Source organism: Solanum pennellii, chromosome 4, assembly GCF_001406875.1.
Source record: "Solanum pennellii chromosome 4, SPENNV200".
In the NCBI taxonomy this organism is placed as follows: Eukaryota; Viridiplantae; Streptophyta; class Magnoliopsida; order Solanales; family Solanaceae; genus Solanum; species Solanum pennellii.
In genome coordinates, this window is record NC_028640.1 from 4,578,751 (window position 1) to 4,594,219 (window position 15,469).

The following is a 15,469-nucleotide window of genomic DNA, read 5'->3' on the forward strand; positions in this document are numbered from 1 at the left end:
ATTGTATAATGATAAGAAATTTCATTAACACAATTAATACAATTTTTCAGAATGTTTACTTTACTACATTTACTTTACAAAGAATTCATTGAGTTGCAGAAATTTATTTGAACAAGAATATAATAGAAAGCAAAGATGGTTCATTCGATTCAGTCTAGATATCGGATGCCGATCAAAGTTTGATCAAAATTTGAGTCATGACAAAAGTTGAGTCAGTTAGACACATTGCGAAAAAAATTCATGAACTAATACTCAAAGAAAATCTAGATAATCCTTAATTCATGTTTCATGATCCGAAAATTCTAAAAGGTTTATATCGGTCAATGTAGAGATAAGGAGTATCTCTCATTAGGTCATCACGAATAAACCCAAAAAAATTGGGGTTATTCAAAATCAATTAGTGATATTTAAAAGTTCATAGATTAATACATATAAAAATTGAGATAATCGTGAAATTCTTGTTTTTGTGTACCAAAAACTCTAAAAGGATCAGACTGGGCTTTGAGAAACCATCAGTACTGTTCATAAGGTTGTTCTGGACCCATAAAATTCATGGACTTTTACGCACAAAAATCTTATGTAGTTTCAAATTCATATTTTTCAAAATTTAAATAAAAAATAATGTCTGTGCAGAGACAAGTATCGTTCACTAGGTTATCAAATATAGACCCACAAAATTTAGAGTCAAACACTTTAGATAGTCATATTTCAAAATCCATGGATTAATACACATGAAAAAACATAAATTATTCTGAATTTATATTTCATAATTCAAAACTCCAAAAATTGACATATATCAGTCTGCAGAGGCAATGTATATTTTCACTAGGTCATCATAGATATACCTAGGCCTGTGCAAAAATCGGGTCAAACCGTTAATCCGGACCGATTTTCGGGTTATTGGGCTAACGGTTCAAGTTATTGGGCTAATGGTTCGGGGCTCGGTTTAGAAAAATAGTGTATTGGGTAATCGGTTCGAGGGTCGGGTTGAGTAGCCAAAATATCGGCCTACCCGATACCCCGATAAGACCTATATTTATATTAATATTTTTTTCCTAATTTTACGCCACAGTTATAGGCGATACCGCGATAATACCCAATAGGCCAATACCCATAACTTTTCAGTTTTCACTTCTATCTTTGAAGTTCTCAGTATTAGAACTAGGGTTCCGACTTCCGCAGCGAAAAATTTTGAATCACCTCGGGCGAGGCGGCGACGAGTCGACGACTACTCCACGCCTCCACCTGGACCACCTTCGTCCTCCACTACGGTTTCGACTTTCGCGGCGAAAAATTTTAAATCATCTCCGACAAGGTGGCGACGACTGCTCCACGCCTCCACCTGCACCACCTTCGTCCTCCACCTTGAAGTTCAATAGTTTCTCACCAAAATAATTTTGAACTTGCACATTTTAATTAGAATTGTTTGTATCTGAAATAGGGCATAGTGATGTCTGGTTTAGTAGTGTACATACAACTCTGGTACATTGAACAAAAGGGACCAGTTTTCATAACAGTGTTCAATCCAGTCTCAACCGTACTAGTTGCAGTTGTAGCATATTTCGTCCTTGGTGAAAAGATCTACACAGGAAGGTAAGCAATCGATCTAACTCCCTCAATTTGTTCTTTGGGTCAAATTCATGTACTATATATAATATCCTCCTTAAAACATTTTCAGTATCATTGGAGCAGTAATTGTCATTACTGGATTGTACTTGCTTTTGTGGGGAAAAGAAGATCCACAACCAGAATCGGAAGAGCAAGTTAGGTCATCACGAATAAACCCAAAAAAATTGGGGTTATTCAAAATCAATTAGTGATATTTAAAAGTTCATAGATTAATACATATAAAAATTGAGATAATCGTGAAATTCTTGTTTTTGTATACCAAAAACTCTAAAAGGATCAGACTGGGCTTTGAGAAACCATCAGTACTGTTCATAAGGTTGTTCTGGACCCATAAAATTCATGGACTTTTACGCACAAAAATCTTATGTAGTTTCAAATTCATATTTTTCAAAATTTAAATAAAAAATAATGTCTGTGCAGAGACAAGTATCGTTCACTAGGTTATCAAATATAGACCCACAAAATTTAGAGTCAAACACTTTAGATAGTCATATTTCAAAATCCATGGATTAATACACATGAAAAAACATAAATTATTCTGAATTTATATTTCATAATTCAAAACTCCAAAAATTGACATATATCAGTCTGCAGAGGCAATGTATATTTTCACTAGGTCATCATAGATATACCTAGGCCTGTGCAAAAATCGGGTCAAACCGTTAATCCGGACCGATTTTCGGGTTATTGGGCTAACGGTTCAAGTTATTGGGCTAATGGTTCGGGGCTCGGTTTAGAAAAATAGTGTATTGGGTAATCGGTTCGAGGGTCGGGTTGAGTAGCCAAAATATCGGCCTACCCGATACCCCGATAAGACCTATATTTATATTAATATTTTTTTCCTAATTTTACGCCACAGTTATAGGCGATACCGCGATAATACCCAATAGGCCAATACCCATAACTTTTCAGTTTTCACTTCTATCTTTGAAGTTCTCAGTATTAGAACTAGGGTTCCGACTTCCGCAGCGAAAAATTTTGAATCACCTCGGGCGAGGCGGCGACGAGTCGACGACTACTCCACGCCTCCACCTGGACCACCTTCGTCCTCCACTACGGTTTCGACTTTCGCGGCGAAAAATTTTAAATCATCTCCGACAAGGTGGCGACGACTGCTCCACGCCTCCACCTGCACCACCTTCGTCCTCCACCTTGAAGTTCAATAGTTTCTCACCAAAATAATTTTGAACTTGCACATTTTAATTAGAATTGTTTGTATCTGAAATAGGGCATAGTGATGTCTGGTTTAGTAGTGTACATACAACTCTGGTACATTGAACAAAAGGGACCAGTTTTCATAACAGTGTTCAATCCAGTCTCAACCGTACTAGTTGCAGTTGTAGCATATTTCGTCCTTGGTGAAAAGATCTACACAGGAAGGTAAGCAATCGATCTAACTCCCTCAATTTGTTCTTTGGGTCAAATTCATGTACTATATATAATATCCTCCTTAAAACATTTTCAGTATCATTGGAGCAGTAATTGTCATTACTGGATTGTACTTGCTTTTGTGGGGAAAAGAAGATCCACAACCAGAATCGGAAGAGCAAGAGCAATGTTGCACAACTCACGAAAACCCTATGATGCAGATTAGTGCACAACCTTGATAATCTCTGCTTCATTATGTATATATATGCTAGAAGTAAAACAATAATAGACATAATTCTGAGTATAGTCAAGACTCTTTTTTGTTTGGATGTTCGATTATTTATGCAAGATGTGGCAGGTTAAAACAGCAGTGGCCATATCATTCATATTTCTTTCCAGATAGAGTAGACAAAAAATCACACATAATTTATCTACCCATCCTAACCAGTAACTGGAGATCTTCATGAAGAGGTATGGATTGGAGATGTAGAAGATACATTGGTCGAAACTTCTTTCAAGAAGTTTTCATTTCTCCAAGAACTTCGAAATCTTCATAAATAGTAAACAGTCTTCCTTTATAAATTGGAAGAGAAGGGTTAATATGGTATCGATAGCAATAGCAGTGTTTGTCGGTCCCTTTTCTTGCTCCTGCGCATTAAGGACTATACCACTATATACGCTTAGAAAAAACTTCTTTTTCGCACCTTTACTTCCCTATGGTTATGCAAAACAAAGTCCTACGGGTAGTTAATTAGTTCTAAACGTCACTGAATTATGGGATTGATATTCCCTCGGCTACAACATCATACAGAATTCACATTATTAAAAATGAGGAAACCCAAAGAAGGCAGAGTAAAAAGTAGACTAATATGTTGCACTGTGAAATGGCATACATTATAGCAGCCTTCTAATTCCATTCAAGAGTTAGTACTCAAGACTGCCACTCAACAAGATTGATTTAGAAGGAAAGGGAAGTTAAGACTTATCCAATTGATTTATTCTTATCGTGAGATTCAACTAGCAATAAATAATTTTGATGGATCCATTTAATTTGTGAGAGATTCTGACTCTGAGTACAAAGGCACATTATTTAGTGGAGTTATGGTGACCATAAAGATTCTAGATTTGGAAAATGAGCAAGTATGAGAGAGGTTTGATATTGAATATATAACATGAGTTTGTTTTTAGCAGTGATTTCATGTTTTTAGGTGGGCTAAGTAAATAAAAAATGTAACCCTATACTATCGCCGTCCCATTTTATATGTCACTTTTCGAATTTCAAAAGTTAAACAAGTTTATTTTTGATCGCAAGTTTTTTTTATAGATTTTTTAAACATTTTGATGTATCAATTATTGTGACTCATAGTACTTTTTACGTAGTTTACAAATATATAAATTTCATTTCAAAAAAATTGAGCAGGTTGCGTTAAATTTGGGCGGGTCATAATGGTTTAAAATAACAATCGGGTGAAGATCTAACCCAACCCAAATTTGCTTGGATCAAAATGGGTTAGGTAATGAGTCACATGACCGATCAAGACCCAACCCAATCCAATTTTTACCAAGCTTAATTGTTTTACTTGGTCTTTTAAAACATTTTAGTACCTAATAATTTTTTTCCTTTATTAAGATCATATATAACATATTAAATTGAAAAAAGAAGTTTTTAAAACTGTTTTGACAAAATTTCTCTTTTGAGCCAATTTGAGATGAGCATACTATAGCCTAAAGACCCCCAAACTTTCTATCTCCACTTCTTGCTTTTGGTGGAGACACATATATTCATATTTCAATTATTTCTTTTATAAGTATTTATAGATAGTCTTAGAATTTGGTTTATGTATGCATAAATATTGTATAATGATAAGAAATTTCATTAACACAATTAATATAATTTTTCAGAATGTTTACTTTAATACATTTACTTTACAAAGAATTCATTGAGTTGCAGAAATTTATTTGAACAAGAATATAATAGAAAGCCAAGATGGTTCATTCGATTCAGTCTAGATATCGGGTGCCGATCAAGGTTTGATCAAAATTTGAGTCATGACAAAAGTTGAGTCAGTTAGACACATTGCGAAAAAAATTCATGAACTAATACACAAAGAAAATCTAGATAATCCTTAATTCATGTTTCATGATCCGAAAATTCTAAAAGGTTTATATCGGTCAATGTAGAGACAAGGAGTATCTCTCATTAGGTCATCACGAATAAACCCAAAAAAATTGGGGTTATTCAAAATCAATTAGTGATATTTAAAAGTTCATAGATTAATACATATAAAAATTGAGATAATCGTGAAATTCTTGTTTTTGTATACCAAAAACTCTAAAAGGATCAGACTGGGCTTTGAGAAACCATCAGTACTGTTCATAAGGTTGTTCTGGACCCATAAAATTCATGGACTTTTACGCACAAAAATCTTATGTAGTTTCAAATTCATATTTTTCAAAATTTAAATAAAAAATAATGTCTGTGCAGAGACAAGTATCGTTCACTAGGTTATCAAATATAGACCCACAAAATTTAGAGTCAAACACTTTAGATAGTCATATTTCAAAATCCATGGATTAATACACATGAAAAAACATAAATTATTCTGAATTTATATTTCATAATTCAAAACTCCAAAAATTGACATATATCAGTCTGCAGAGGCAATGTATATTTTCACTAGGTCATCATAGATATACCTAGGCCTGTGCAAAAATCGGGTCAAACCGTTAATCCGGACCGATTTTCGGGTTATTGGGCTAACGGTTCAAGTTATTGGGCTAATGGTTCGGGGCTCGGTTTAGAAAAATAGTGTATTGGGTAATCGGTTCGAGGGTCGGGTTGAGTAGCCAAAATATCGGCCTACCCGATACCCCGATAAGACCTATATTTATATTAATATTTTTTTCCTAATTTTACGCCACAGTTATAGGCGATACCGCGATAATACCCAATAGGCCAATACCCATAACTTTTCAGTTTTCACTTCTATCTTTGAAGTTCTCAGTATTAGAACTAGGGTTCCGACTTCCGCAGCGAAAAATTTTGAATCACCTCCGGCGAGGCGGCGACGAGTCGACGACTACTCCACGCCTCCACCTGGACCACCTTCGTCCTCCACTACGGTTTCGACTTTCGCGGCGAAAAATTTTGAATCATCTCCGACAAGGTGGCGACGACTGCTCCACGCCTCCACCTGCACCACCTTCGTCCTCCACCTTGAAGTTCAATAGTTTCTCACCAAAATAATTTTGAACTTGCACATTTTAATTAGAATTGTTTGTATCTGAAATAGGGCATAGTGATGTCTGGTTTAGTAGTGTACATACAACTCTGGTTATGCAAAACAAAGTCCTACGGGTAGTTAATTAGTTCTAAACGTCACTGAATTATGGGATTGATATTCCCTCAACTACAACATCATACAGAATTCACATTATTAAAAATGAGGAAACCCAAAGGAGGCAGAGTAAAAACTAGACTAATATGTTGCACTGGGAAATGGCATACATTATCTTGCAAGATTCTCAAGCAGCCTTCTAATTCCATTCAAGAGTTAGTACTCAAGATTGCCACTCACCAAGGCTTTTGGTTCATATCTTTGTATTCCTCACATCCAGTCGAACATTTTGTCTGTTTTTACACAACACAGCATAAGTCTGAAAACCTATCTCAACAAGATTGATTTAGAACACCTAATTTTCATTCATTAATAATAATATAACCGATACATAAGTGTCACTTGAAAAATCCATGATATTAAGAGTAGTAAAAAATACTCAATTTATTATGAGATGTTAGGAAAAATAGAAGAGATTCACATTATTATTATAAGATGTTTGGAGTTATATCCAAAGAGAAAGTTAAAAGTCTAAAGCATTGTCATATTAAAAGTCAAATGAACCTGGACAGTAAAAATAAAAAGCAATGTCTAATGTATGTTCTAATTTTTTTCTTCTTAAAGGGTGTGAAACACCCCCAACAATTTAATTATTTTTAAATTGAGAGAGCAATAATTAAATTTTAATGTCAATTTTATCTAAATTTAAACTAAAGCTAAATGCATCAATTTGTTATACTTTCACAATAAAAACAAATTAGGTCTATATATATCTCTTTCAATCCCTCCTTGGAATTGAGATTTTGAAATTGAAATTTCTTTTTGAAACAATTCCTTTTGTATAATAAAACAAAAAACTAACAAGAAAAGTTCATCAAAGTAAATAGCCTTATTGCCATCATTTTGTTTGTTAGGAGACCCAACCCGTGACCTTGTCCTTTTCAGCTTTTAAATCTAATTCACTAGCAAGGTCGTTTCGAATGGATTCATCAAATTTGAGGTTAAATAGATTTGTTTTGACATATTTTGAAAAATTTATAGATTATAATATACACAAAAAAACTTAGATGATCTTAAATTTCATTTTCGTGACCTTTAAAGTCCAAAAGAATAAATGATGTCGGTCTTGTAGAGATAGACAATCGCTCACTAAGTCGTCACAAATGGGCTCACAAAATGTGGGGTCAAACTGAGTCAGTCAGTCTTATTTCGTAAAATTCAGTCTCTTTCTAGATGTGTCACGAAATCCTATGTGGTTATTTCTCGAGAACAAAGGTCTATATGGATGCCTATATTGGAGGTTCCGACTTTCCCTATCTTTAATCCTAGACGACAATAAGAAACTTTTGCTAAAATTTATTATTCTAATGGTTATACCATTTTTTATAGTAATATTCTTGTCTGTCTCAATTGATTTATTCTTATCGTGAGATTCAACTAGCGATAAATTATTTTGATAGATCCAATTTAATTGGTGAGAAATTTTGACTCTGAGTACAAAGGCACATTATTTAGTGGAGCTATGGTGACCATAAAGGTTCTAGATTTGGAAAATGAGCAAGTATGAGAGAGGTTTGATATTGAATATATAACATGAGGTTGTTTTTAGCAGTAATTTCATGTTTTTAGGTGGGCTAAGTAAATAAAAAATGTAACTCTATACTATCTCCGTCCCATTTTATATGTTACCTTTCGAATTTCAAAAGTTAAATAAGGCTATTTTTTATCGCAAGTTTTTTTATAGATTTTTTAAACATTTTGAAGTATCAATTATTGTGACTCATAGTACTTTTTACGTAGTTTACAAATATATAAATTTCATTTCAAAAAAAAATGAGCAGGTTGCGTTAAATTTGGGCGGGACATAATGGTTTAAAATAACAATCGGGTGAAGATCTAACCCAACCCAAATTTGCTTGGATCAAAATGGGTTAGGTAATGAGTCATATGACGGATCAAGACCCAACCCAATCCAATTTTTACCAAGCTTAATTGTTTTACTTGGTCTTTTAAAATATTTTAGTACCTAATAATTTTTTTTTATTAAGATCATATATAACATATTAAATTGAAAAAAAAAATTAAAAATATTTTGACAAAATTTCTCTTTTGAGCCAATTCGAGATGAGCAAACTATAGGCTAAAGACCCCCAAACTTTCCATGCTTTGGTAGCTCCACTTCTTGCTTTTGGTGGAGACACATATATTCATATTTCAATTATTTCTTTTATAAGCATTTATAGACAGTCTTAGAATTTGGTTTATGCATTCTTATTATGCATAAATATTGTATAATGATAAGAAATTTCATAAACATAATTAATACAATTTTTCAGAATGTTTATTTGAACTTGAGATCCAAATATTACATTTACTTTGCAAAGAATTGTATTGAGTTGCACGAATTTATTTGAATAAGAATACAATAGAAAGCCAAGATGTTCATTCAGTTCAGTTAAGACATCGGGTGCCGATCAAAGCTTGATCAGAATTTGAGTCATGACAAAAGTTGAGTCAGTTAGACACATTGCGAAAAAAATTCATGAACTAATACACAAAGAAAATCTAGATAATCCTTAATTCATGTTTCATGATCCGAAAACCATTGAATATCTACACCATGGTCATGATACTCCTATTGTTCATTGCGACCTAAAGCCAGCCAACGTTCTTTTGGATGAAGATATGGTGGCTCATGTTGGTGATTTTGGCATTTCAAAAATTTTAGTTGTAAGTATATCCGTGGCACACATGGAGACATTGGGATATATTGCACCAGTACCTATACTACTCTCTTCTTTCTAATTTAACATTAAACCTCTCTCTTTGATTTTCTCTTATCAAAATTAAGCCATTCCAAGTGGTAGAACTATATATATAAAAAACAAGTCTTTTCTAGTACAAGCATTGTTGTTATATTTCAAGTGAGTAAATCTTTTCCATTTTCATTCTTGTAAGAATATGGCCCGGAGGGAATAGTGTCCGCTTGTGGTGATTTTTATAGCTATAGCATCATGCTAATGGACGTTTTGGCAAAAAGAAGGCCACCTGATGAAGAGATATTCAATGAAAATCTTGGCTTGAGGGAGTGGATAAGGCGAGCATTTCCAAAAACTATGTTGAAAGTTGTGGATGCCAATATTTTTTTCTAGTTAAAGAACAAATTACTTCCAAAAGTGAAATCTGCATAGCCTCCATGATAGAATTGACTTTACATTGCACAACGGAAATACCAGAATAAAAAATAACCATGAAAGATGTCGTTAAGAGACTTAACAAAATCAAGAACACATTTTGGGAAATGTAGAAGTTAGCATCTCTTCTGGTTATGTTCTTTCTTAGTTGCAAGTTAATATGTTTTCTTTTTCCAGTTATCTGGTTTCTGAGTCATGTACTGTTTGTACTTTATAGTGTTGCATTTCCCTCATTTTGTGATTTCAGATTTGAGTAGTTAAAGAATTAAATGAAGAAATATTATGAATGTTTAGAGTTGCACCTCTTTTTCCTCTCCTTCATATGTTGATTCATTAGCTTCTTCTGTCATATTAAACTATTTGCTAAATGGAAATGCTTAGTTAGACTCTGTGAATTTTGCAGGTGAATGAAATGCCAGATCTAGTGATTCAACATTTCTTACACAGTATATATGTGTAACGTAAACTCAAACTATTATTTTTATCACCCTTTTTAAGTATTTAATCAGGTTCCTCTTTGGTAAGCTAGGAGGGAGAGGTAGTCGTTAGGATGCCTCGTTGAAATAGTATTTTTTTCCAAGAACCCCTTTTGGAGCATTGATCAAGTATTGTAAAATATTTTTAAAATTGATTTGTCAAATATAAATTATTCTTCTCCAAAATACTTTTAACAAAGAACCTTCTTTTTGCCAGTAAGTGATTCCCATTGACTTGAGTTATGAGACAGCTTGTCTGGGCTGCATAATTTCAGATTGACTTAGTTCTGAACCATATAATTATGAAGAGTTCCTATTTTTTCTCAATACAAGTTGATTGACTATCAAGGCCACCCCACCCTTCTTTGGAAAGGAATGAGACTGCTGCAAGTGACTCAAGTGAAGTGGACAGATTATTTTTCCTTTTGCTACTTATTTTCCTTCTTTTCATCTGTTTTCACATACTTATTTTCCTCCTCGCATTAATCTGCTTTCACATTTTAGAAATTATGTAGACTATCCTTTTCAACATCTTTTACATATATAGTGGAGAATTACTTTGATCTTTGGCAAGACCACACACAGAGAAAACATTCTATTTCCAGTGCATAGTAACAGCATGAAGAAGCACATATCGACTGTCCTCTTTCTAGTTCAATTTTTTTATATCAATTGCTTCCTCAAATGAGACAGACCAAGAAGCTCTACTAGCTTTTCAAAAACTTATTACAAGTCAGAGTCATTTTTTGGCCAATGATTGGACCAAAAATACTTCTTTTTGCTCTTGGTTTGGTGTCACTTGCACTCCAAAAACACAAAGGGTTGTGGCCTTGGCTCTTCCTGATTTGCAACTTCAAGGCACAATATCCCCGTCTTTGGCCAATTTGTCCTTTCTCAGAGATCTCAATCTCGAGAATAACTTATTCCATGGTGGCGTACCGTACAGACTTGGACACTTGCCTCGCTTGCGAGTGATTAATGTTCGAAACAATCAGCTAGAAGGAAGTATTCCGACAAGTCTATTTCAACACCAGAGAGTTCAAATCATTTCATTGGCTTACAATAAACTCAGTGGTGAAATGTGGAAAGGGCCATGGTATGTACCCGAACTCAGAATCCTAAATCTCAGGAATAATAGCCTCACAGGTATAATCCCTTCTTCTGTTGGAAATGCCACAAAGTTGCTGAACTTCAGTTTGTCTGGGAACAGAATCAATGGTGTCATTCCAACTGAGATTGGTAATCTCAGCCAACTTATAGAGTTGCATTTGTTCAATAATCAATTAGCAGGTTCCATTCCAGCAACACTGTTTAATATCTCGTCGCTAATTAGAGCATCTCTGGCAAGCAATAGCCTTTCTGGTCCTCTCTTACTTGATGAAGGGAATATTGTGTCAAATCTGAAGTATCTAAGTATATCTAAGAACCAAATTTTTGGTTGCATTCCTTCTAACATATGCCAGCTCACAGAGCTCAAAATTTTGTCCATATCATATAACAATATGATTGGAGACATACCCAGAAATATTGGTTGTTTATCCAAACTCGAGGAGTTTTATGTTGGTAATAATCCAATAACAGGGACTATTCCCACTTCATTGGGCAATATTTCCACTCTGCGAAATCTTTACTGTGGAAACAGTCGTATAGTGGGGCAAATTCCAAAGGCTATTTTTAACCTATCTTCTTTGGAAATGATTGATTGCAGTTTCAGTAACCTCTCGGGTAGAATTCCAGCCACATCAGGTCTTCATGTTCAGAACCTTAAAGAACTTTTCTTGGGACACAATCAGCTCGAAGGGGGAATTCCATTGTTCATAACAAATGCTTCTAAGCTTGAGATATTGGGGCTAGAAAATAACTTTCTCACAGGCACTATTCCTACTAATTTGGGGAATCTTCATGAGCTGCAAGAACTGTTCCTACATCATAATCAACTTACCAATGAACCAAGAGAGCATGAGTTGCAGTTCTTCAATTCTTTGGCGGACTGTAGGATGTTGCGATATCTACAAGTGGGTTCCAATCCGTTGAATGGCATTCTGCCCAATTCTATTGGGAATCTTTCATCTACTGTTGAATACTTTCATATATTAGATGCACACATTAATGGCCCCATCCCCAGGGGTATACGCAACATGAGCGGTCTAATAACCCTAAGCCTTGGAGAAAACAACTTGGCGGGACGTATTCCTTCTGATGTTGTTAAGCTTGAACAACTCCAAGGGTTGTATCTAAATAACAATAAATTGCAGGGACATATTCCAGAGGCGGTATGCAATTTATCTAATTTGGTTCAGTTAAGTCTGAATGGTAATGAGCTCTCTGGATCAATTCCAGAATGTTTAGGAAATCTTAGCATGCTACAAGCCATTAGATTGAGTTCTAACAAATTATCATCCAAGATTCCTTTGAGCATTTGGAAGATGAGTGGCCTTCTCTATCTTTTCATGTCACAAAATTCTATAGAGGGAGAAGTTCCACAGGATATTGGAGGACTGAAGGCCATTATAGGACTAGATCTTTCTGGTAACCACTTTTCAGGCATGATACCAAGCCAATTGGGGGACCTGCAAAACATGAATACTCTTGACCTGTCAAACAATTCATTTTCAGGCTCAATTCCATTATCCTTTGCCAACTTGATAAGCTTAGAATACTTGGATTTGTCTTTAAATGCGTTGTCAGGTACTATTCCCAAGTCTTTGGAAAAGCTATTATACCTTAAAAACATTAATGTTTCATTTAATGATTTAGAAGGTGTAATACCGAGTGGAGGTGTGTTTGCGAATTCCACTCTACAATCATTTCTTGGGAACAAAGGTCTATGTGGAATGCACATATTGGAGATTCCTGCATGTGCTATCACTACAACTGGACAACAATCAAAGTCTAAGAAGCTTGTGCTTAAAATTGTTATTCCGGTGGTTGCTGCTTCTTTTCTGATATTTTTGTTCGTTATAGTTTGGATAATGAGACGACAGAAGAAAGCAAACTCCAAAGACGTGGAAAAGGTACCGGATATCAGGACTTACCATTGGTTACTTATCACGAGATTCAACAAGCAACAAATAATTTTGATGGATCCAATTTAATTGGTTCGGGAGGTTCTGGCTCTGTGTACAAAGGTACATTATCTAGTGGAACTGCGGTGGCAATAAAGGTACTCGATTTACAAAATGAGGAAGTATGCAAGAGGTTTGATACCGAATGTGAAGTGATGAGAAATGTTAGGCACAGAAATCTTATTCCAGTGATTACTACTTGTTCTAGTGAACACATAAGAGCTTTTGTTCTGCAGTATATGCCCAATGGAAGTCTTGAGAATTGGTTGTACAGAGAAGATTGCCACTTGAACCTTCTTCAAAGAGTCATCATAATGCTTGATGTAGCTCTGGCAATTGAATATTGTTGGGAAATANTCGAGTTCTTTGGTTATTGGTTTTCAATGATGCCAAAAGGGGGAAAGTATATAATGTAGATAGATATATGCATAGTTTGTCACCATCAAAAAGGGGGAAATTGTTGGGGAATGAGAAAACATGAAGTTTGTAGTTTTGATGGATGACAAAGAATTGAAGTTTTGATCACTAACAAAGAGTCTTGATGTGTAACAAATCATTGGTTATCATCATCAAAAAGGGGGAAAATGTTGGGAAGTAGGAGAACAAATAAAGTAGTTTTGATGATTGATAAAGTGAAGGCATGGTGTCGTATGTATACAATTATGAGAGTTGCGACAAAGAAGAAAAAGTATTGAGGCAAAGAAGAAAAAGTGCAGAATTGTAAAGAAGGAAAAGAAGGAAACAAATATGGAAATAAATAAAGAAGGAAAGAAAAAAAAAAGTAGCAATTCAAGTCAAAGAAGGAAAGAAATAAAAAAATTACAATTCAAGTCAAATAAGGAAAGACGTAAATATAGACAAGTTCAAGAAGGAAAAGGATTTGTAATTCCTTTCCTTGTAGAAGTTGAAGGCAAATCAAATCTATAAAAGGATCAAGAAGTTGAAAGAAAAAAATGTCTTTGCAATCACAAAAATCGAGAGAATTTTTCCAGCAAAGCCAGAACGATAGGTATTGCATATTCACGAAATATATCATCTTGAGAGCAGTATTTTCTGGAGAAAAAACGCAGGCCTTCGTCACAGAAACACAAGGACCAGGTTCACCTTCATCACAGCAACATAAGGACCAGGTTCACGAAACCTGTTCTACTCAGAACTATTGGATATTGAAGTTTGATCAATTAAAGTCTAAGGTTATTAGTCTTTGTTGATTTGTTCTAGGATTATTATTGAGTTGTAATAATTCCTAGATTTGTAACAAGAAGTGGGTTTGACTTCTTGGGAGTTGAGTCTTGAGAGATTTGTACAAAGGGTGGGTTTGGCTCTTTGTAGGGTTGAGTGTTAGTGAGAGTTGTAACAAAAGGTGGGTTTGGCCTTTTGGAGAGATCGATTGGAGTCAATAGAGAGAGATAGTAGAGATAAGGCTTTTTGATTATTGAGTTGTAATCACAAAATCTTATAATTGAATTAATAAAACGAGGTTTTTCCTTCCTTGAGTGAGGAAGGTTTTTAATTTAATAAGTGTTTGTGTCTTTACTTAAAAAGCAACTTACAAGAACCTGGTTCTTGTTCTGGGGTAAGGTTTCTTCAATTGGTATCAGAGCAGGTCTTTTCATTAAAAGACTAACATCTTGAAAAGGATCAATGGCTGCACCACCTACACCACAGGAAGGAGCTTCACAAACTCGACCACCGCTGTTTAATGGAAAGTATTATGGATGGTGGAAGAATCGCATGATGGATCATTTACTAGGAGAAAATCCAGACCTATGGGGAGTCGTGTTGGACGGTCCAACCATACCAATGAAGAATGGAATTGATGGAACCACTCAAGTACCAAAAGATAGGAAAGAATGGAATGTTGCAGATAAACATGCAATTCAGAACAATGCTAAAGCAAAAAAGATCTTGATATGCGGCCAGATGAATACAATCGAATATCATCATGTCAAGATGCAAAAGCAATATGGGAAACTCTGCAAACTGCGCATGAAGGAACAACTCAGGTAAAGAAGTCTAAAATTGATAACTTGAGTAGACAGTACGAACTGTTTCGAATGTCAGAAGGTGAAACAATCCAAGAGATGCACACCAGGTTCACTGCTATCATTAATGAAATCTACTCACTAGGTGAAATAATTCCCAATGGGAAGGCAGTAAGAAAACTTTTGAGTGTTCTTCCAGAATCTTGGGAAAGCAAAGTAGAAGCCATTACTGAAGCCCGTGATCTAGATAAGTTAGCTATGGATGAACTCATTGGAAATCTCATGACCTATGAACTCAAGAAAAAACAAGAAAAGGAAATTGGAGGCAAAAGAAAAGAGAAGAACCTGGTTCTTACAGGCACAACACCAGAAAATTTTGAGGACGAAAACATTGCGTTAATGACCAAAAGGTTC

General features: G+C 34.9%; 1 protein-coding gene and 1 pseudogene across 1 annotated transcript; both read left to right on the forward strand.

Moving 5' to 3' along the window:
* Positions 1–1,450: 1,450 nt before the first annotated feature.
* Positions 1,451–12,354, forward strand: LOC107016443 (LRR receptor-like serine/threonine-protein kinase FLS2). The gene is made up of 6 exons (XM_015216914.2): positions 1,451–1,593; positions 1,679–1,763; positions 2,858–3,009; positions 3,095–3,186; positions 10,699–12,278; positions 12,346–12,354. The coding sequence occupies exons 1-6, from the start codon at positions 1,451–1,453 to the stop codon at positions 12,352–12,354; spliced, it is 2,061 nt and encodes a 686-aa protein (XP_015072400.2).
* Positions 12,355–12,400: 46 nt separating this feature from the next.
* Positions 12,401–15,469, forward strand: part of LOC107016446 — an 8,290-nt pseudogene continuing 5,221 nt past the window's right edge.